The sequence below is a fragment of the Callospermophilus lateralis genome, chromosome 5 (genome assembly GCF_048772815.1).
Source record: "Callospermophilus lateralis isolate mCalLat2 chromosome 5, mCalLat2.hap1, whole genome shotgun sequence".
NCBI lineage: Eukaryota > Metazoa > Chordata > Mammalia > Rodentia > Sciuridae > Callospermophilus > Callospermophilus lateralis.
In genome coordinates, this window is record NC_135309.1 from 16,113,928 (window position 1) to 16,136,179 (window position 22,252).

The following is a 22,252-nucleotide window of genomic DNA, read 5'->3' on the forward strand; positions in this document are numbered from 1 at the left end:
GTTTTCTAGAGCCGCAGTGGGTTTCTGAAAGGAAGGAAAAGCTGTGCATTTGTTAGAAAACGAAGCTAAAGAACTGAAGAAGGCGATGTCCTCTAAAACAATGGGAGGCTTCACCTGGCACACCTGCAAGCGCTACTTAGGTGTGGTGGGCTGGCCTGGCTGAGGAGCAGAGGCCGAGGCCCTGGTGTGAGGGTGAGGTCAGCTGGACATGGAGAAGACAGCTCACCTGCAGCCTGCACATAGGTTCTGGAAGATGTCCTGCGGTGATTGAGAACATTCAGGGCCCAGGGCCAGCATCCTCCTGCTACTTCAGGGTAAGCCACTCAAAGTAGGACAATTAAAAGGATCAGGGATCTGAGCAAGGCCAAGTCTACTTGAGCTAAGCTGCTTGCACCTGGGTAACGCGGCTTGTTATCTAATAGGCATCATTCCTGGTCATTGGAACCCAGGGATGGACGCTCCTCTTGGAAGGATGCAGGAATCTGCCTCTGGCAAAGTAGTGCTCACTGTTGCTATCAAAAGTGATAGAACACCAGAGGGCGCTCTGACTGGGTCCACCTGGTACTTTACTGCCTCGCCAGGATGTGAGTAACGGTGATTCTGCAAGTCTTCATGGCAAGAGTCCATGTTAAGACTCCTCAAATGAGTTTAGAAAATGCTTCCATTTCCATCCCTGATGTAGGAAAAGGGCTTCTGCAGTGTTTGGGACCGATGTGCACTGAGAGTAAAACGGTAAGACACATAAAATGGGGGAATGAAGACCCAAAGTCTTCTAGTCTGGGGAATCCATGATCTTTCAGAAACAAGGCATTTATATTTTATATTATTGATCCACTAACTTTCTATTCGCTTAACATCTGATTTTTCAATGAGAGGACTTATTAGAATTCGGAAACGATTCTGCTATAATGCTAAACATTACATCATTATTAAAAACTCACTCTACTCTTGAGTTAGGGCAGTGACTACCAGTGAATTGACATAAGCCCACATTTCATTTTAATCAAAAACTTGAAAACGTTACTCCCTAAATAGGCATCAATGTATTTTATAAGCACCACAGAGGTTTAGTACATAGTTTGCATGGTTAATTCAGAAACAACCCCCAACACTTGAGGGTTACTTGATATATGCGACCATCTTCTTCTCATGGGATATGAGGTAAATTCAGACCAGGGAGCCACTGGGTACACGGTCAGCCCTGGGCTCCATGGGGCTGTCCTTCATAAAAGTGAAAGATGTTTCCATTACAAAACCTGTAATGTTTGGACTGCGACACAACTTAGAATTTCTAACAGCTGAGAACTCATCGTTTGAACAGAAATAAGTGTCATGTTAGCCACTTTTGGCACCACTGTGCTAGAGAGCACGTTTGGCCTAGAATTCCGTTGACATCATGACCTTGTTCTGCTGGAGACCTACGGCAAACACAAAGTTAAGGCCGTCTCAGAAGTACAGGTAGTATGCCCAGTAGAAAACATTGGCTAGCATAAAAACCAAAGGGAACAGTAGTTTGGAATATCGATCAACATTGCTGGGGTTTTGAATTGTGAAATAATCCACAATCCTGCCCATCTTTTCTCGGAAGACGAACTTGAACTTGTCGCTGGTTTTCATTGTCATGTTGCTGTAGTCAACATTGTCACCCGAGATTTCAATGGTGGCAAAGCTGATCTTCCGCTTAAAGCTGGAGAGGGAGCTGTTGATGATGTTAGTGATGTTGACTTCTTCCACCTCCTTCGCCGTCCCCTAGTTCACAAACCATGCCGTTAGCTTGGAAGACTTGGTTCAGCAAAGAAATAAGTGGACAGTAGAACTAATGAGAAGTTTAGAGGCCTAAGTGTTGAGTAATTAGGTTTAACAGAGACTTGCAGCCCTGCTGTCCTGTTTGTGGGCACCTACCTGTGGGTCCCCAGCCTGCATGACGAACAACCATCACCCTCCCTAGATCCACAAGGCAGAGTGCCAGATACCAGCTGCGCAGGCTGTAAAGTCAGCAGACCTGGGTTTAGATCCCACTCAGCCTCCTACTCTTGTGGACATCTAGTCACCTTAATCCTCTTAGACTTCATTTACTTGCCTGCAAAATGGGTCATGATATAAATAGCTACCGTGGGAGCTGATGGGGAGATTAAGTGGAATAAATCATGTGATGTATCTAGCAAGTATTTGGTGAAATTCTATTATTTTCCAGGGAGAAGGAATTAGTGGTTATGGGAGATAATAGAAATCAGCCGTGTCCTGAGGTCTATGCCACACAAAAATGGAAACTTTGATGCTCCCCTTGCAGTTGCAGGGGGTTGGTGTTCTGTAGCAGGTGAGCGTGGCCAGGCTGCCGGGAAATGTAATGCAGTCAGACAGAATGTGGTTTGGATTTGGGGACAGGCTATTTATTAGGAGTAGGGTCCTGGATGAGTCACCTTGCCTCTCTGGCAGGTTTCTCTATAGTAAAATAAGGACAATAATGGTACTATTTCACTGGGTTGTTGGGTGGACTAAAAGCTGTTGATAGGTGTTTAGTATACAGCAAGTACTCAATAGCGCATCTATTATTACACACTCAGGAAAATAAGAGCATCTGGTGCTTTGGTGGAGGATCTCAGTCACATTCCAACCCCCCTTTTACCAATCTAGAAAACTAGACACTTGGGGGGTAATTAGACCCCTTTCCTGTCCCTTCAGGGAGCCTGCAGGGAGCAGAATGAATGAAACCCACATTCTTCTTTGGCTGGCTCAGTGCGTAGACTTCTTTGCCTGTGTCACTTGGACAATGTGGCTTTGTGGAGTGCTGCTGGCAACAGCAGGACACAAGGGGAGCCCCTTCTGCCCCTTCTGATGATGCCTCATCTGCCCACTGTTGGACCTAGCGCAGTCTGGCCCATTGCCAAAGGCAGGTACGTCTTCTGAATTGGATCCTACTATTTTCTTTCTTATTCCTATTGGCCTATTAAAAGATGGTAGGATCGATTCAATTTGGCTTCCAAATGACCCAAGGGTTCCTAGGGGGTGTAAAGAGTATAGCCAAGAGCAAGGCCCAATGCCCACGGCCAGCAGGACAGAGGGACAGGGCCAGGCTTAGAAGGCCCAGATCTAGGTGGAAATCCCCCCTCTACCTCTTACTCTCTGTGTCCCTGAGATAAACCTTCTCGTCCCTCAGATTCCACAACTGAAAAATGGAGATAAGAACCTTGTTGGTGGTTAGGAGCATTTAAAATGATATGATATTTCCAGAAGGTTTGGATCTGGTGCGTGTAAGTACTTAATAATAATAATCATCGTTATTTTTCAGATAACTGGACCCTGATGTTCCGCTGCTAAATAAAAAAAATAAATAAAAAATAACAATCTTTTCCAATTAGCAGAAAAATGTGCTAATCAAGAACTTTGTCTCAATTTAATTTTTCCATAAACCACTACTTGTATAATTTGAAAATGTAAGAATGCAACAAAAGAATTAAATAGTACCTACATATTAACCTGGAACTTGTAAACAACTGATCAAGTGTGGTTGGAAATTAGATTTTTCATGGTTTCCTGTTCTTGTAATTGTATGTTGCTTATGGATGAGAATCATTTTCTGCTGGAATTAAATGTCCTGATATCTCATTGCATTTGGTAAAAGGGATGGCCTTTTTCAAGGGGCCCCATGACTTCCAGATGTGCCCACATTAGAAGGATGGGACTTACTGGAACCAAGCAAGTCACTGGGTGACAGACACTAGAACCAGCTCACCTCTATAGGGCAGCCCATGGCAAAGTGACAGAGCACCCACAGGGGCCTCAGGATTCTTACCCTGTCCTTGGCTTCCATCTGCTGCAGGGAGCTGTAGTGAGCAATAGCGTACTCCACCAAGGCCCCAAACACAAAGCTAAAGCAGATCCCCAGGTACACGTCGATGGCTTTGATGAAGCAGTTGGTGTTGGGAAGAGACGTGCGGGACCCGATCATCAGTGTGGTCATTGATAATACAGTGGTCACTCCTGGGAAAAGAGCAGAAAATGTTTCCAAGATGGCGGCCAGTGGACTTTCCTCTGTTACCTAGCGGAGGGTCTCCACTCAGGGGTCAGCCAGGCAAGGACAGGACTCAGAAATGGAGCATATCTCCTTCTGAAAAACCTGTGACCTTGTGGACCTGGGTTAATTTGCCCATTTTGCACAGAAATGAGCAATGTGGTTTGCTAAACCATTTCCTTCCACAACATCACCGACAGAGGACCACCTGATCACAATTTCCCCTCATCTGTCACTTTAACAAATTTAAAATTGCACTGCTTCTAAAGTAGTCTCTGTCTCCTTCTGTAAAAGACTCTCAAGAAGCCAGCTGTTGGATTGCCCTGGGAATACCAATGAGGACAGTGACGGAAGGGGAAAAATGGACGCGGTGACCCAGTTCTTAGAAACTTACCGATGCAGGTTCTTGCAGGGACAGAATCCAGGGAGATCCAAAATGAAACCCAGGACAGCACCACCAGGAAAGTGGAGGGAACATAGGTTTCCAGAATGAAGTACAGGACATTCCTCCGCAGCTCAAATTGCAAGACCAACCGGGTGTAATTTCCTGACAGGGTCAATAAGAGACAAGAAATCGTGTCTGCTCACATGGCGGGGCAGAGTCCCCACGGGACGGTTGACTGAACCATATTCACATGAAGCCCCCTGTTATTCACCAAAGCCTGGCTCATGTCGAACTGCCATGGTCCCCACAACACCTGGGTATTTTTGCATGGAGTGGGACTCCCAGGGCTGCTGGCACTGTGCATTGCAAGTTCCGCTTGGGCTTTTCTCCGTCATCTGACTCCTACACTGTTGTGACCACCAGTGTCCTTGACATCTCCTCACTAGACTGTGAGCCCCCAGCACACAAACCCTGCATCTTTCAGTTCTATGCTTACAAAGTAGTTGTTGGATAAGCACCTCCTCAAGGTTACCTGAGACTGTCCATTTCTCAAGATTCCCACTGGGTAGACCTAATAGACCCATTCAATAGCATTTGATTTTTGATGTTTCAGAGGTATCCTGGATTTACTGTACTTTAGGAAACTATCACACCCTAGACGTGGGGGACACGAGCAATCAGCGCTATTGCTGATGGAATTCTGAGCAGGAGAGAGGGCCTTGGGGCCTACAGCATGTGCCGCGGGTTGGAGAAGCAGGTGCTTCTTGAAGGAAAGGTCATTGCAGCCGACAGGGCAGCAGTGGCTGGGGCTGGGCTGGGGAAGGGTGGAGAGGCTGTGCCCCGGGAACAGAAGTCTGGCTCAGACTAGAGTAGGGAGAAAACAGGAGAGCTGAGGGGACAGCTCAAGTTCCTGCCACCCCAAGGTAAATCCTGGATTTAAAATTATACCATAAATTAGCTAATGAGCAAGTGATGAGAAAGTAGCAGACGCTCATAATCAAACCCCGTCTTTGAGAAAATCCGTTTCAGTCCTGTGCAAGGAATAGGTGCAGACCTTCTGCCCTCTACCCCTTCTGGCCCTCTGAAGAGTTTCTGGACCCTGAAGGAGTGAAGAGGAGAAGAGAGGAGACTTCTGACTCAGAGTGCAACCCGCCACTTCTGTTTGGTTATTTTTATTTTGTACGAGTTACCTGTCTCCTGCTGGGACCTGGTGACTAAGGTGAAGTAGCGTTGTATGGTATACTGAGCAAGTCGCAGGTTTTCCAGCCCTCGCACGGAATCGTTCCCTCTCAGCCAGGTGAACTCCACGTCATTTCCATCATAGCCCCCTGCCAATAAACAGAGCCCTGGTCAGTGCAAGGGCACCGATGGAACTGGTCTGGAAAATGCTGACACGGAAACAGTTTGTACTCCATCCTGATGGTAGTGGGCCCAAGGATGATTCCAGGCAAGACCTCTCACGTGCCACAGCAGTGCCTGCTCAGAGTGACGTCAGCTACTAGGACCATGCACCATCCTTTGAGAACTGGTCTTATTTGGTAAGCAGGGTCTAAACCTGGATGATGAGCCTTAGATATGGCCTCCTTCAGAGGCCAGCCTCAGCAACTTAGCAAGGCCCTATGCAACTTAGCAAGACTGTGTCTCAAAATGAAAAATAAAAAGGGCTGAGGATGTAGCTCAGTGGCCGAGGGCCCCTGGCTCCAATCCCCAATAAGCAGCGGCCTCCTTCCTCACTGAAATACCATACCCATCAACACCCAGAGGCCTGTGCTGCACTGCTTCCCAGGGCAGTCTAAGTAAGTGCCCATGGGTCTTCAGAGACTTCAGAACTGGTCTTTCATATCAAATTGGTGGAAATGCGAAAACTGAAACAAGAATCCTGCAGCCAGCCACTTCAGTGATGCTTGTCAACATGTGAGATTGATAATCTCAAAGCCGTTTTATTAACTTAGCCAATAATTGTAATCCTGGACCCACTTGGTCTCTAATGTTCTCACAAACTTGTAGTCATTTCTGTGTTTCTTCAATAAGTATTATGTATTAATAAGTATTCTGTCTCAGAATTAAGGAGCTATAATGTTTTGCCCAATTTATACATAAAAGCTCTCAGATTCAGAGGGGTTGCCTAACTTTCTCCTGATAACAAAGCAAGCAAGAAATAAAGCTTGCATTGAACTTTAGGAAAGTTTCATCTCAAAGCCCTTGGATGATAATGATGGTAATTATAAGATGTCATTTAATTTAGTAAACATTACTAAGTGCCTTACAACATTATCATCTCATTTAATCCTCAAAATATCTCTTTGGAAATATATCTGAATGATTAATAAGCACACAAAAAATACCCAACATTATAGGTCATTAGGAAAATGCAAATCAAAACCACAATAAGATGCTACTTCACGCTCATTAGAGTAACTACAATAAAAAAGACAGATAACAAAGTGAGGACATAGAGAAATTGGAACTGCACTGGTGGGAATGTAAAATGGTATAACCACTTTGGAAAAAGGTTTGGCAGTTTCTTGAAAATTTTACCATTTGACCCATATTTCACACCAAGGTATCTGGTCAAGAGAAATAAAATCTTATTTATACAAACACTAGCACACAACTGTTCAGAGCAGCATTACCCACAATAGCCAAATGTTTGTCGACTGATGAATAAATAAATTAACTGTGATATGTATACACGTACATCTCCATACGAAGGAACGTTACCTGGCAATGAAAAAGAATGAAGTGCTAATAATACACTGTGACGCCTATGAACCTCAAAACTGTTCTGCTAAGTGGAAAAAAAAATGCAAAAGAGCATACATTATATTGGTTTCCACTTACATGAAATATTCAGAAAAGACAAATTCATACAGACAGAAAGTAGATTCATGGTGCCTGGGAGCTGGTGGTGGAAGGAGGGGTGATTGCAGATAAGCCAAGGGAACTCTGTGGGGTCGGGGGAATGCGATATGACAATGGTTACACAACTTGGTAATTTTACTAAAACTGTGGAATTCTACACTTAACACCTGTAAACTTTAGGGTATGTAAATTATACCGTTATAAACCTGTTGAAGTGGCTGGGGTTGTGGCTCAGAGATAGAGCACTCGCCTAGCACATGCGAGGTGCTGGGTTCAATATCAGCACCATAAAAAATAAATAAATAAAATAAAGGTGTTGTGTCCAACAACAACATATATATATATATATAATCTATTGAAAACCAACTCACTGAGCCAGACACTATTACTTTCCCACTTCGCTGATAAGTAAACTGAGGTCCAAAGAGTTTCCTTACCCAAAGACAAATGGCTAGGGATGGGAAAAGTTCAGGGATTCCAGTACCTATGATCTTAAACACAAAAATATATCGCCTTTATTTTCCCCACATTTTTATTGGTGCATTACAGTTGCACATAGTGATGGGATTTATTGAAACATATTTGTACAATGCACACAATATATTGCCTTCATTTTCTTTTCTTTTCTTTTTCTTTTTTGGTGCCAGGGATTGAGTCCAAGGGAGTTTAACCACTGAGTGATGTCCCCAGCCTTTTTACACATTTTTTTTTTTTTAATTTTGAGATAGGGTGTTGCTAAGTTGCTTAGGGCCTAAGTGGCTGAGGCTGGCTTTGAACTTGCACTCCTCCTGCCTCAGCATACAAGCTGCTGGGGTTACAGGCATCGTGTGCCACATGCCCAGCCATTGCCTTCATTTTCAAAGGCTGCTAGGAAATATGGAATTAGTGCTGGGACAAATATTTTGAAAAGAATCTGCTTCTGGTAACCGATATCGAGTAGGGGTGGTCTCCTCCTCCATAATGCACCAGCTCTTTAAAGATTTTCAGGTAAAAAATTGTCTGTGGGCTTTCCTTTGGAAGTATCCAAAGTTCACTTTGGCACTGAAGTGAGCTGTCCAAATTGGTTGGGATCCCAAAGAACTGAAGATTCTATAAAAACCAAGAGTGCAGTTTCCTACTTGGACCCTTTGCTTTTGCAACTAGTAAAAGCACAATTGTTACATTAACACACACACACACACACACACACACACACACACACCTGTCCCTGGGTGACTATGGGGAATTGTGGGATGGTATCAATTCATTTTTGGTGATGGCATGTAGCAAAAACCCTGAGTGAGGTTTCTGTACCCAGATAACTGCTTAATAAACATGCAGCGAAAGCTTCCCCTGCTCACTGGGGACAGTATTTGTGCAAACAGAACGTGAAGTTTCCAGCGGAATATTGCTCTTGGGATTTGAGATGAGCCCAGCCACGACACATGGAGGGCAATTACTTGTTCCATGTGGAACTCAGATGAGTTCTCTTTTGATAACTCCAAGTTTTATTCTGCTACCAAACAACTGCATTGCTTCAGGAAGATTCTACATGCATTTAATCAATAAGATAATTAATCTAAGTCTTTAATTAAATGTCTACTTTTGAAAAATGGCTTCTACCTCACCATGGGTGAACTTTCCTGATGCTGCCCATTGTGTCCTTAGGTACAGAGGGCCCATTTGTCTCCAGAGCCTGAGCCGCAGTCCCCTCCACACCACTAGCCAGGCTTAGCTGCCTTAACAAGTCCTATCTGTGGTACTCTTTTCCGCGCAGGTGACAAGTTTGGTGAGCACTTTAGAGTGGCTTATTAACAATGGAGATTGTTTAACAGTGCCAGGGAATTCATTTGACACACATCACTTAAGAGTAAATCTTCATTCCTCATCTTAAGCAAATCCCCAGGTTGCAATTTAGATGCCCATTTAGCTGGCATTATTATGTTAAACTTTACATAAAGCAAGTAAATTCTTTTAAAAGTTGGAAGCAGTTGTGTGATAAATATTAACGGATTGCTTTGCATGTTGACCCTTTTTTTCAAGGCTAGGGATAGAACCCAGGGCCTTGAGTGTGCTAGGCAAGCACTCTACCCGCAGGCCACGCCCCGGCCATGCCCCGGCCACGCCCCGCCAGAGCCATGTCAGCCCCCACTTGGCCCTGCTAACCTCTGCTATGTTCCCTCTTGCTCTTGTGCCTTGGCAGACGTTGTGTCCCACTCCTCGTCCCCTGGGCCAGCTTCGACAGATCCCTCATGTCTGATTTCAAGTGATATCTCCTCTAGGACACCTCTAACTCCTCCAGGCTCCACAGTGCCATTACTTCTTATAGTCACCATCTAGTCTCTGTAATTATTTTAAGTCCTGCTCTCCATGAGAGGACAGACTGAAGGCTGGCACATCATTTCACCTTTGTATTGCAAACATCTACCTCACTATCTGGCACAGAAGTCATTTAGTCGTTGAGTGGAAGAAGCAAAGGCATTTAAATGAGGGCTGACAGGTGGAACTCAACCAGCACTCCAGACTCGCTGGAGACCTTAGTGGGAAAATATGCAGAACTAAAGTATTGGAAAGAGTCAAAATATTTTCCTTAGGTCACAGAGGAAAAGAAAAATAGTGGCCCTCGTCCTAAGTAATGGAAAGGAGCTGGCAGAGGAATATTGGAGTCCTGTGTGACGACTGTGTCGTAATTCAGTTTAACATTCTGGCAGGATTTGGGGAATCCAAAATAAGCATCATGTGGTTACTCAGTTTGGGGAAAATAATGATAATAAATGGGCACTAGAGAAACTGGGAAGGAGTTATTAAAAGCTTTTCATTATTCCCATATTACTGTTTGAAATCACTTTATGGTACATTCAGAAAAAATATATAGCTTATATCATGAACGAGCCACAGGAACAAAATCCCTGTTGACCTTCTAGTCCAGTGGCAGGAATGTATGAAAAGTTTCTTGGTCAAGGAGGCCCAGGGCAATAGCACATCAAGGTCACACACACTGGTTACCTCCTCTCAGGAGTCTTTCCCTCTAGCTTCTCTACTTCCTCTGCAGTGAAGAGGGAGGTTTTGCTAGTGATCACAGTGCTTTTGCACCAGAACAAAATAAAAGGAGAAAAAAAGAAAGCTTTTGAGGCTTTCTAGAAACTAGAGGGTTATGTGCTGAGAAATGGAAAGGGTGTTGGTAGAAGGTTGTCATTGGGTCTGTAGGGACCCATGGTTGATTGAATATTGGTAGACTGACAGTGGGGGCGTGGGGGTGAAGATCATGGCCAAGGGGGATTCAAGAGGAACTCACCCAGCACCATAGACACTTTGAGGATGAGTATCCAGATAGATGGTATAAATAAAAAGTTAAGAGTTAAACTATCAGGTGTTAGTGTAGACCCATTTTTATCAAGATGTTCTCTATAAAGTAGAGATACTCATGAAACAAGTGAGTCATATTCTGTAGTTACACAATTCTGGGAAATACTACTGCTCCTTCTTGGAATTTCACCTGGAATTAGCTCATTAGAGGCTCTTGGAAGCTCTGCAGCAAGGCAGCCTGTCAGTATTTGTGGCTTTGTGGGCCCTTGGGTCTCTGTCATAAAGACTCGACTCTGCTGTCCCAGTGTAACGGCAGCCACAGGTAACACATAAATGAGTGGGCAGGGCTTCCCCATTAACCTTGATTAACAGAAAAGGTGATGGGCTGAGTTGGCACATGGAGGAGGCTTGGGGGCCCCTGGTCTAGACCATGAATCCCACTAAAGCATTCCCTTCCTTTGTCTCTTTGGTAATAATGCATAATAATAATAATAATGCACAATAATAATCCCCAAAAGATGTGATGTTAGAAGGTTTTTCTTTGAGAAGAACCTAAATCCGTTTGGAAGGATAGTCAGAAGGACTAAATCCATTGTGAATCAACACCAGAAAAAGAAGGGTCACTGGGTAGGGGACACTGAATTCCAGATCTAGGTCACCCAGGAAAAGGGCCTGGGGTGTGTCCACTCACAGCTCTCCAGCTGCAGCTTGCACGTCTGCGTGTCCATGGGGTACTTGGACAGGTCCATGTTGCATGCCACAGTCGTTGTGATTCTAAGAAAGAAAAAACGGGTTCAGAAGAGTGTTCCGAGGACTTTCACTTGGGCTCCTGCAGAGATCACGTGGCGTGGAGACGCATCCCCCCCCCAAATTTTTGAGGTTTCCAGTGCTCTTTGTATGTTCAACAACACTCATGAGACTAAGAGAAGCTGGGTCCAGAGTGGGGGAGTTGGCAGGCTAGCCTCTCAGAGGCCAGCTAGCTAGCCAGCATATCACAGAGCAGACTCACGGCTGGCTGGTTTAAGATGTCTTTCTTTCAATTTTTCAATGTGTCTACCTGTGCAAGGTCATGACAGTGATCACGGGGCTTGCTCAGGCTCAGGTGGCTCTGAGTGGCAGAGTTGGAACTGGAGCCCTGGTCTCCTGGCTTCTTGATGGGATCAGGATGCAGAGGGAGTGGAGGGTACCGGGCTCAGTGGCTCTCGGGGCTCAACACCCAGGGACGGTCAGCTCAGTGTCAGAGAAGCCTTTGTGGTGGAGATTTCAATCTACAGGACTTTTTTTTCAAGAGTCACATATTTTTACTTGGCTTCCTTATTTATTAAGCACAGTGAGAGGTGCTCTAGGAAGCAGAGGTCACCACAGCACAGTGCCCACCTTGAGGATCCCACGCTCCCCTAAAGGGGAGACAGAATAACAACGATCATTCATCCAGTGCTTGCTGAGTTCTCTGCGTGCGTTCAGCCCTTGGAGCCTCTGGGAGGTAGGAAATACTATTATTCTCATTTTGATGCTAAGGAACCTGAGGCTCAGAGGGTCAATAACTTGCCTATGGCTACAGAGCTGCCCAGGACAGAGCAGGGATTGTACCCAAGTCTTTATGACTCTAGTGCCAGGCTATAAGCCATTACCAACTGTTCATAATCCTTACCCCAAACTGATTGTGCTGCTGTCATGCAGACAGACACACAGATAAGCACACATGTGCTGTGGGGACACAGGGAAGGGTACATTAGTGTCGATTGGAGTTGGGGTCAAGGGAGAGGTCTAGTTAGGTTTCTTGAAAGAGGAGTTGGGGTTGAAAGAAAAGTGACCACAACACTCAGAGCAACCAAGAGATCTTTATTGCAGCAGTGCAACAGAGAAGAGAGAGAAAGAGAAAGGGGATGGGGGAAGCGCACACAAGAGAGAGACAGAGAAAGCAAGAGAGAGAAAGCAAGAGAGATAGCAAGAGAGAACAAGAGAGAGAGGAGCCCAGCAGGAGGGAGTTTTTATAGCCCAAATCTAATGGGATCTCTGAGTCTGCAAGCTGCCTTGTTGGCACACAAGGGGGTTAAGTGCTCGGCATTGAGCAGCGGGCTACGTGTTCAGCCTTGAGCAGGGAGGCGAAGCGCTCAGCCTTGAGCGGGGGCTTGGGTGTTTGGGCTTGAAGCAAACAGGTGATAAAGAATCAGACAGAGGGTTTGAGAAGCCAGGTAATCCTGTAGCCAACTTTGTTTGGCATGCCCTGCAGACAGCTTACTCAGCCTGTCCTGCACCTAACAGGGTTTGGATTGGTCTTTGCAAAACTCGGGGAAACTGAGCTGTGTGCAGAAGTCCTGTTAATGGCTAGCTCAGTCTTTGCTTTATAACTTGAGACTCTTACTCCGTATTAAAGATCAGTGTCTTCGATATTTGGTCCTGGCCTCCACCCCCAGGCCTACTGTGCATGATCCTTGTACCTCGTTTGCATAGGACGAGCCCTCGCTACAGCACGTAGAGACCTCCTTTCCTGTTCTAGCCCTCAGGCTCCATGAGCGATTGGGTGGAAGGAATTTTAGGCCTCAGGAGTTGGGGAGTGGGCATGGAGAGCCAAGAATGCAGGTGACAGAGGCTTGGTGGCACTGAGCCTTGATTCTGTGCAAATATGACTCAGACCAGCACTGCCGCATTCTGGAGCCACCCCCCCCTCCACCGAGTCCCATGAAGGGTCCCATGCACTTCTCTGCCCTTGTCATTTCCTTCATACTTTAGGACTCATCCCAGAATCTTGTGAGAGTCTCTCCTAACATCACCCCCAAACCACTAACCTACTCCCCACCTTGGGCCCCAGCACTGAGGGATGCCTCTGTTTCCAGTGTCCTTGAAGACAGGCTGTGTGCTGTCCAGCTCTGCTCCCTCGCATCCAGCACAGGGCTTGGCACAGAGCAGGTGCTCTGTAGATGCTGAGGAGCCAGAGTGGATGAGAGAGGGCCCACTGTTATGGGGAAGGCTCTAGGAGGGCAGGGGCATGGCAGAACGGTCTAAGATCATCTGAGTCTTCTTCCAGCTGTTTTGCCTCCCAGCCCCAGAGCCAGCTCACCTGAGCGCATACAGGACTGTGCCGTTGGAGAAGAGGCGGATGAGTCTATTTCCCACAGTGACTTCGTGGAGGAAGGACTTCTTGGACTCCACAATGTAGGTGTCAGGCACCCAGAGGAACTCCACCAGGCGGGCGTCCAGAGTGAAGCTCTTGTTGCCTTCAAACACCAGCCTCGGGTCTGTCCAGCGCTGTCGGAGGTATATGGTGGCCGTGTAGTCCTGAGAGGGAAGCAGGGCATGGAGATGGGTGAGTGAATGGGGTGGGGGGCTGGGAACCCTCCAGAACAGATCACGAGGGTCATATGTTACCCTCCCACTTCCACTTAGAGCAAGTGCACAGACCTGGGTGGAGAAGTTGTGTGTCACCTGCAGCAGTGAGAGAAGACACTGTGCTGTTAATTCTAGATGACGACTCTCCTACCAGCAGGGAGTCCTGGTCCAGGGCCTTGACTTCCCTGGCCCAAAAGCTTGCATTTCCCAAGATCAAATGGCTAAGGATTTGGGTGGGCAAAGCGTTTAGGTTTTCCGAGATTGCCCTGGCTGCCCAGTGACCTCTTGGCAAACCTCCCCCAGTGTGACCCAGTCTTTCAGGTGATCTCTTAGATGAGAGGGCCTGCAGAGGCGGTCATTAGATGGTGGCCTTCCTGTCTCCCCATCTCTGAAGTGCAGTGTGATGTCCAGGCTTCCCCCGGCACTTTTATTCTTTTTCACAATTTTTTATCCCTCACTAAATGTGCCTTCTTCACTCACTGGTTTCTTTCCTCCTGGCCTTTGAATCCATTTTCTTTCGGAGACTCAGAAACCCTGTTCTCCCAATTTCCCGCTATCTTGATTCTGGATCTAGTTCTCTAGCTTCTGCGATTCCAAGTGGAGGAGAGCAGTGCTTCCTCCCCTTCTGTCTTGGAGTAGCTGGACAGCACATGCCCAAGACACTTGAGGCCAGGGAGCCTTGGGTGAAATGGAGGGGAATGGCGCTTACCATGTTACTCTCAGAAATACTAGAGATGCTTGCGATGTCCAGAGTCAGTGCTATCTGAACTGGTTCTCCTAAGAATGGAGAAAAATCCAGAAAAACTTAGTAGAAATACACAATATGTCCTTCTCCCCCACCTATCCATTTCACCCCCTTTGGACTACACAGCCACCCTCTGCATTGGTGCATTGGAAAAATAAAACTATTAAAAATTGCAAAAGTAACACTTGCTTGTTAGAAAAATTTGAAAAATCTTAAACTATGACAAGGCTAATTTCTATCTTACTCCTTCTCAGGAGCAACTGTTGTGTATAGCGCATCTCTCTTTGCATGAAAAATATGTGTAAGTGCATAGTTATCTTACATATGAGACATTGCACCATTACTTTGAAAGGCATAGTGATAAAGCATTTGCTACTTCTCAGATGGAGGATTTTTCCTGTGTTGCTTGCAAGGGACTAATCATGTAGAATGTGACAGAGACTTGGTAGTCTGGGTGGAGACCACTGTCCTCCCTTCTCCTCGTTGAACTAGACTTACCACCAGATGGCATTCATCTTGCCCCCTCATAGCTCAGCTCCTGCTGATGTCCTAACACCTTTCTCCTCTTCCTCTACTCTCCAGGAACCCTAAACTACTTAGAATTCCAGAACCTTCTGCACTTTGTCCTGTGCACAGACTCTGTTAGGCCTCAATTCTGGAGAGCTGGCAGATGAATCCAACTCCAGAGAGAACTGTTCATAGCTCCCAAGACTGCAGGCTCCCAGCCACTGTCTCAGGAGCCAGGCCAGGCCGAGCCAGACTACTTCTCCTGAGACCACAGATGTGGGGAAAACACCCCAGAGTCTGAGCCATGTGAGTTCTCAGCTCCACCACATCCCAGCTCTGAGATCTGAGAAAAGTTACCGAATCTTCTCGAGCGGCAGTGCTGTCACCTGCAAGTTGGGCTGATGCTAATGACATCCTAGGGTCACGGAGAGGGTTAAAGGAGGTCGGGGGTATGGCAGTGTCTTTGCCGAGTTTTGGTAAGAGGGAATGTATGTGAGGTGCCTGCCCATCACCTGCAGAAGGTGCTCGGACATGGTTACCTGTTGCGGGTCCTGCTCATCATGTTATAATAGCTGCCGTCAGAGGCATTTCCCTTTCCTCCTCTCTCTTCCCCAATCCTAGCCAATTTGAGAGGAGAAAAGAACCTTTGCTCGCTAGGTTAATAGATGCGTTCACTTGCAATAAATAACTGGGAGAGCCCCAGGGGACTGTAGCAATGCATTAACTGGCAGAAGAGAGGTGGAATTCAAAAGAAGCTTGAAACCGTCTGATCCGAAGGAATCAGACAAAGCAGCTTAATTATTAATCTAAGGAAACCAAGCCATCGAATGGAGGTGGGAGTTTGGAAATGGAGTTTTAGAACCAATGCAATTGAAAGATACTTAAGTGTTAATACTTGGTGGGAAAAGAGAGATCTTTGATGGCAGACCCTGGAAGGTGCTTTCTGAAAGGGCGGGGTATAGAGTGGCTTCCTGCCTCTCTGGACAGCAAAGCGCAGTATCAAGAAGAGGATCCTGGAGTCAGGGAGAAGGGTTTGAAATCCCATGCTGGTCCCTTAACAGCCTTGCAACCTTGAGCAAATTGCTAGACCTTTCTGTGCTAGTTCACATAGAGGTACTAGTGCTGCTGTGGTTTGTCCTCTCTTGTTATTTGGATATGAGGTCTCCCCCAGAAGCTCCTTTGTTAATTCAGGTATGTTTGGAGGTGCAGTGATTGGCTTCTGAGAGCTGTGATCAGTCCATTCTAGCTTGAAAGGACTGACCGGGTGGTAACAGTTAGCAGGTGGGGTGTGGCAAGAACAGGTGAGTCACTGGGGTGTGTCCTGCCGTCTCTTCCCCTCTTCTCTCTCTCTCCCTGCTTCCTGGCTGCCATGAATGGGGCAGTGCTTCTCCAACATGCCCATCTACCATGATGGTCAGCCTCACCTTCGGCCCAAAGCGATGGAGTCGGCTGACCATGGACTGAATCTCTGAAGCCATGGGCTCGAAATAAACTTTTCTTCCTCTAAGTTGTTCTTGCCAGGTATTTTGGTCACAGTGATGGAAAAATGACCAGCACACTTCCCAAACTCATGTTGAAAATAAATTGCCATTTTAACAGTATTAAGGGGCAAGACCTTTAACTGGTGATTAGGCATCAGGTGATTAATCCACCCTTGAGGGTAGGATTGATGCGATCATGACCAGCAAGATCGTCCCACTCTTGCCCCCCACCATGTGATGACGCAGCAGGAAGGCAGTGCCCGGTGCTGAACTGGACTTCTCAGCCTCTAGAACTGGGAGCCAGTCAGTTTCTGCTCATTATGAACTACCCAGACTCACTCCGGTCTTCTTTCCAGCAGCACCAAACACAGACAGACTAGGACAAGGCCTCTCGGTGGGGCTGGGCTTGGGAAGATTTTGGCATCTGTTTTAAGTGGATGGCGGGTTAGTTGCCCTCCCTGAGGAATGCAAAGGGGGAGGCACAGAGCGCTCCAGTCCTGCCCAGCGTTTGTTTGATTTCTTCCTGGACAGTCTGGTCCAGGCCTTGCCGCAGCTGGCTTTTCGATGGACCAGAGCTCGCTCCTTCTCCCTGGAGTTACAGGAGTGAGCAGTGCCACCAGAGGGCAGCTTCCTCCTAGGAAAGAGGTCAGTGGCACCGCCTCAGCAGCTTCCTCAGTGCCTGCTGGCCGCCCTTTGCTCTGTCCAGCTCAGTTCCTGAACCGTCCTGTGCAGCTCTTGTCCCTTAAGGGCCTCAGGTCCTAGAAGCTGGGTGCACGGACATTACAGAGATTCCAGGCTGCCCCGTGAGTGTAGGTCCCTTTAAGAAGTAGGGAGCCAGAAAGGGGAGGGGAGAGGACTTGTGTTTCCCTCTCTGACCAAGGACCCCAGAGCCCATTTTCACCCCAGATGGGACGGGGCCTTACACTCCCCTAGGTCCACCCCAGGCTTCCTGTTCTCAGAACGGCCTCCTTGCCCAAGCACCCTGTATCTTGTTGGCCAGTGACAGGGAAACAAGAAGGACAGTGACCTGACTTAGTTATTTGAGTCTCGGGAGGAGAGAGACATTGAGAGATGTTTGAGGACCTGACCAAGGTGTTCAGGCTCACCTGCCCATCAGGGCTCAGCAGGGCCTGAGAAGCTAGCTCTCGAGGTCCCTTGGCAGATCCTAGTTGTGTGGCCAGGCACCCCTTGGACCTCCACCTGAGGCCTGTGATCGGCCGCTGCCCCTGCTGTGCTCTGGGGTCCACCAGCACCTGTTCCAAGGCCAGCTTCCCACGGGCTGTGGCTGACCTGTGACCTGAGCAGGGCAGGATACCAAGGTGGCCTGTCTCCAGGAGCCCCAGAGGCCCAGACTCTTCCAGTGGGCAGCTCTGGATCAAGGACACCCTGGTGGCCTTCCCAGCTCTGAAGAGGTAGAGTCAGCTACCCTCACCCCTTGGCCTCATTTTTCAACAAATATTAGTTGGCAAGTTGCTGTATGTATGTCCAGCATGAGGCTTCTGTGGGGGTGAGTGAGGTACAAGCAGGACTCCTCAAGGGGCTGCTGTCCTGAGCTGAGCCAGGTACAGTATCACAGGGCAACGCTTGGCTATGATTCAAAACAAGGGGCGAAGAAAAGAGATGGACCCTGGAGAAATCAGGGTGGGCTTCTCAGGGGAGAGAGCCTTTTTTTTTTTTTTTTTTTTCTGTGAAAGGAAAATTGGCATTTTCCTGGGAAGTCAAATTGGAAGAACAGTTCAAAGCAGATAAACAGCTTCTGCAGGGACAGAAAAGTCAGGAAGGCGAAGGACACCAGGGACTGTTGTCCTGGTCACAAAGGATAACCTTACCACCAAAGTTGGGCCTGAGAAATTTGTTATATCCTGCTGTGAGGTTCTCAAAGCCAGGCAGGGAGAGCTTGTCACTTCTTCTGACCTCGATGTTGAACTGGTTCCCCTGGACGCACATCCTGGAAAAGAAAGGGGGGGGCGGGGCTCTGTTCTAGGTGCTTGTTCATGAGTGAGTAAACACGGATGGGCGTCAACGTGAACTTGAATTCGCCTGTGGTGTGTCTAGTCACTGGCAGCGACTTTTCTAAGGAGAAGTCTCTTAATTTTCAGCTGATTGCGTTAGTGTCTCCATTTTATGATCCACTTGCTTAGATCAAACAACTGTCAAGATAATTTGGGGACCCTCAGAGTGTTCTGAACAGCTCAAGGGTTCAGTAGAGGACACTCTTGTCCTCTACTGAAAATGGGTGGCAGGATGTTGTCTTGTTCTGGTGATTGAGGGAGGGGAAAGGAACAGGGTGAGCTTCACCATAGGGCAGGAGGAAATTCAGCAACCACCCACCCTTGGCAACACAGTTCAGACCAAGGCCATAGTGGGGCAGCACACTTTACCTTGGAGCCAAGAGGCTCAGGCACACGAAGGTCAGCTGGAGACCGTAGCTCATCTTGAGGAGCTGTCCACACAGACAGGGTCCGAGTAGGAATCACTGGGGGGAAGACAGGCAGGTGAGGTGAGGGGAGATGTCCGAAGGCTCCCCTGCCTGCCGGCTTCCGCTTCCTGGGCTGGACAGGCACGGAGGTTCCCCGACTCCCAGTTCCTGACAGTCCCTCTCTCCTAGCCTTCTAAGCAGCCCCTGCTCCCGGGGGGTCTTCTAGGATTGCCATCATTTTGGAGGATTGTTGTTTTAAATCAAACCCAAATAAAGGCTGAGCCTTTATTTAGACAATGATTCACCTGAGACAGGAAATGCAGCCAGATATCCTGGTCTGCATATTTTTGTGAGCTGCATGGCTGTGCTTACTGTGGCCCTGTCCTGCCACTCCGACTGCGTCTGCCCTCACCCAGTCGGGCGCTCTCCCATCTATCTTACAGTCCAGGCCCTGAGGCAGCTGTGTTGGCCATCTTCACAGCCCCCTGGTGTGGTGGGCAGGTGAATCCCGTCTTATGATGGGAAGAGGCTCGTGGAGAGCACTGTGCACTGGAGTGGCAGAGGTGACTCTGAATCCAAGGCTGGCTACCGTGCCTCTGTATTCTGTTCCTTCAAGACAGGCCTGTGCCTCAGCTGGCTGATCCCTGGGAGCTCTGAAGCCATTCAGCTGGTGTGTGTGTGTGGAGACCTTGGGGTAGGCATGGCCCAGGGGACTGGCCCCTTGGATCTACTCTCATGGGAGAGCATGAGGTCTCTGGACCTCGGTGGCCGTGACAGTGGCATGGGGGTCTTGGGTTCAGGCCGTGTTCTCAGGCAGCGCCTGGCTGGTTCACCCTGCTCTCTGTGGTAACTTCTGTAAACCAGGCCACTTCTTAGAGTCCAGCTATTCTGGACCTTGAGGCCAGATTCAGCCCCTCATGATATAACATTGTACTGCTTAGAGAGCCAGCAGGCTGCTCATTGTAGGAACAGAAACAAGACAGACAGGAGTAAAGTTAAAAGTGAAACTCAGCCATCTGTCAGTGTAGGTTCCTAGACTGCAACAAGTGTCCCCTTCTGCCGTGAGATGTCGATGGCAGTGGCAGTCACATGTGTGTGAGGGGTTTGTTTTTTACCGTGAACCTAAATCTGCTCTAGAAACATCAAGTCTAGGGCTGAGATTGTGGCTCAGTGGCACAGCGCTGGTGTAGCACGTGCAAGGCCCTGGGTTCGATCCTCAGTACCACATAAAAATAAATAAATAAAATAAAGATATTGTGTCCATCTACAACTAAAAAATAAACATTAAAAAAAGAAGGTGGGCTGGGGATGTGGCTCAAGCGGTAGCGTGCTCGCCTGGCATGCTTGCGGCCCGGGTTTGATCCTCAGCACCACATACAGACAAAGGTGTTGTGTCCGCCAAATGCTAAAAAATAAATATTAAAATTCTCTCTCACTCTTTCTTTAAAAAAAATAAAAAATAAAAAAAGAAGGAAACATCAAGTCTACTTTAAAAGGCAAAAGCAAAACAAAGGAAGTGTAAGTCCTCGTTTCTCATACTTCCGAGATAAACGTTAACAGTTGCTTTCTTTATGTGTACTTATGTTTCTGCATAAAGAAAAAAAAAATTGAAAAGTGAAATCCAGTGATTGTATGTGCATTTTGTTATTTACTTGTTTCCATTTCAAGTAGCTGACAGTTATTGAACACTTAATGAACATTGCCTGGGCTGAATGCCTCTAAAATCCTTATGCTTCTTTGAAGCCGTAACTACCATCCTCATTTGAAAAAGGAGAAAACTGAGGCTTAGAGAGGAAAAGAAATGTCACAAGGTTCTGCAGCAAGCGAGGGACAGAACTGAGTCCAAGCAGGCTCACCCAGGTCCTTTTTTTTTTTTTTTTTTTTGGTATTGGGGATTGAACTCAGGGGCACTTAACCACTGAGCCACATCCCCAGCCCTTGTTTGTATTTTATTTAGAGACAGGGTCTCATTGAATTGCTTAGGGCCATGCTAGGTTGCTGAGGCTGGCTTTGAACTCACCATCCTCCTGCCTCAGCCTCCCCAGCTGCAGGGATTACAGGAGTGCACCACCTGCCTGGCTCTCCCGAGTCCTCTTCATCTTTGCTCTGTGATCTGAATGTGCTGTCTGCCAGTGTCAGCAGCACCTTTCTACCACACAGACAAACACATGCCCTGCTCATGAACATCAGTTTCCAAGTTTTTTCACTACAAAGCCAGTAACGAACACCTTTGCACCAAGTAGCACTCGTGATTCGGCGCTCAGCCTGTCCACCTCAGCCCGTTCCTGCTTGCTCATTGAAATACCAGCTGTAAACCCCACATTACCAACCCACTAGTGACCAAAGTCATACTTTGTTCCTTTAACCCCTTTGCTCCAGGATGCCGTGGTCCTTTTCCTTGGCCCTGATCATCAAGTTTAAGAGGTCCACTAAGTGGCTCCCACGCCTTCCAATGTCCTGGAGGTTGAGGCCACTCCTCCAATGAACCAGACACATGGGGGCACCCCAGAGGGCCAGTCTTCGAGGGGAGAGGCATGCAGGCAGTGAAGGGAGGCACCTAGAGCCACGCGAGGGGATCTTGGCGTGCAAACAAAGTGACCCATCAGGGGCCGTGCCAGGACGGAAGTCTCAGATATGTCCTTTGATTCTCAAAGAGAGCTTTGTCAGTGGCACAGAGGAGGTTTGGGGCCCTCTAGATGTTGGACAAGGTAGTGGGGCCTGGCCCTGGCTCACTCTCTAACCCAGTCAAACTTGGCCTCTCCCTGGCCTCTCCCTGGCCCTGGGTAGCCACGACTTTTTCTTCGTCTGGCCTGAATGGGCTCAGTGCTCATGTGGGATAATCCTCTGTTCTTACCTCCTACGGGAAACTGCCCTTGACCAAGCAAGTTGGGGAGCTACCTAGGCTTCAGCTCTCAGAGTCCTGTGAACAGGGCTTTCCCAGGGGCCAACCTTTCTGAAGAGAATCCTAAGGGCCTCTGACCCCACCCCCGTGCCCCACCCAGAGTCTCCAGTCTTAGAAATTTTGCCCAGGCTACAAGGGGCAATGTGCCCCATCCTGTCCTGCTCACTCGTTAGGTTTTCCTGCGGGTTTCATTCTATCATGGAAGAAGAGAGGTTGGAAAGCCTTCTAAAGGCCTGCTAGGTCCTGTGTTTGGCTCTTAATGTCATCTAAATCTTACAGCCCTCTGATCCACAGGTAGAATCTCAGACATGTGAAGGGATTTGG

General features: G+C 47.6%; 1 protein-coding gene across 1 annotated transcript; it reads right to left on the reverse strand.

Annotated features, from left to right (window-relative positions):
• Nucleotides 1–1,446: 1,446 nt before the first annotated feature.
• Nucleotides 1,447–19,041, reverse strand: Gabrp (gamma-aminobutyric acid type A receptor subunit pi). The gene is made up of 9 exons (XM_076855675.2): nucleotides 18,989–19,041; nucleotides 18,437–18,555; nucleotides 14,584–14,651; nucleotides 13,606–13,823; nucleotides 11,236–11,318; nucleotides 5,588–5,725; nucleotides 4,407–4,559; nucleotides 3,794–3,981; nucleotides 1,447–1,749 (listed from the first exon to the last, which is right to left on the reverse strand). Exons 1-9 carry the CDS (start codon nucleotides 19,039–19,041, stop codon nucleotides 1,447–1,449), a joined length of 1,323 nt encoding a protein of 440 aa, XP_076711790.2.
• Between the last annotated feature and the right edge of the window lie 3,211 nt (nucleotides 19,042–22,252).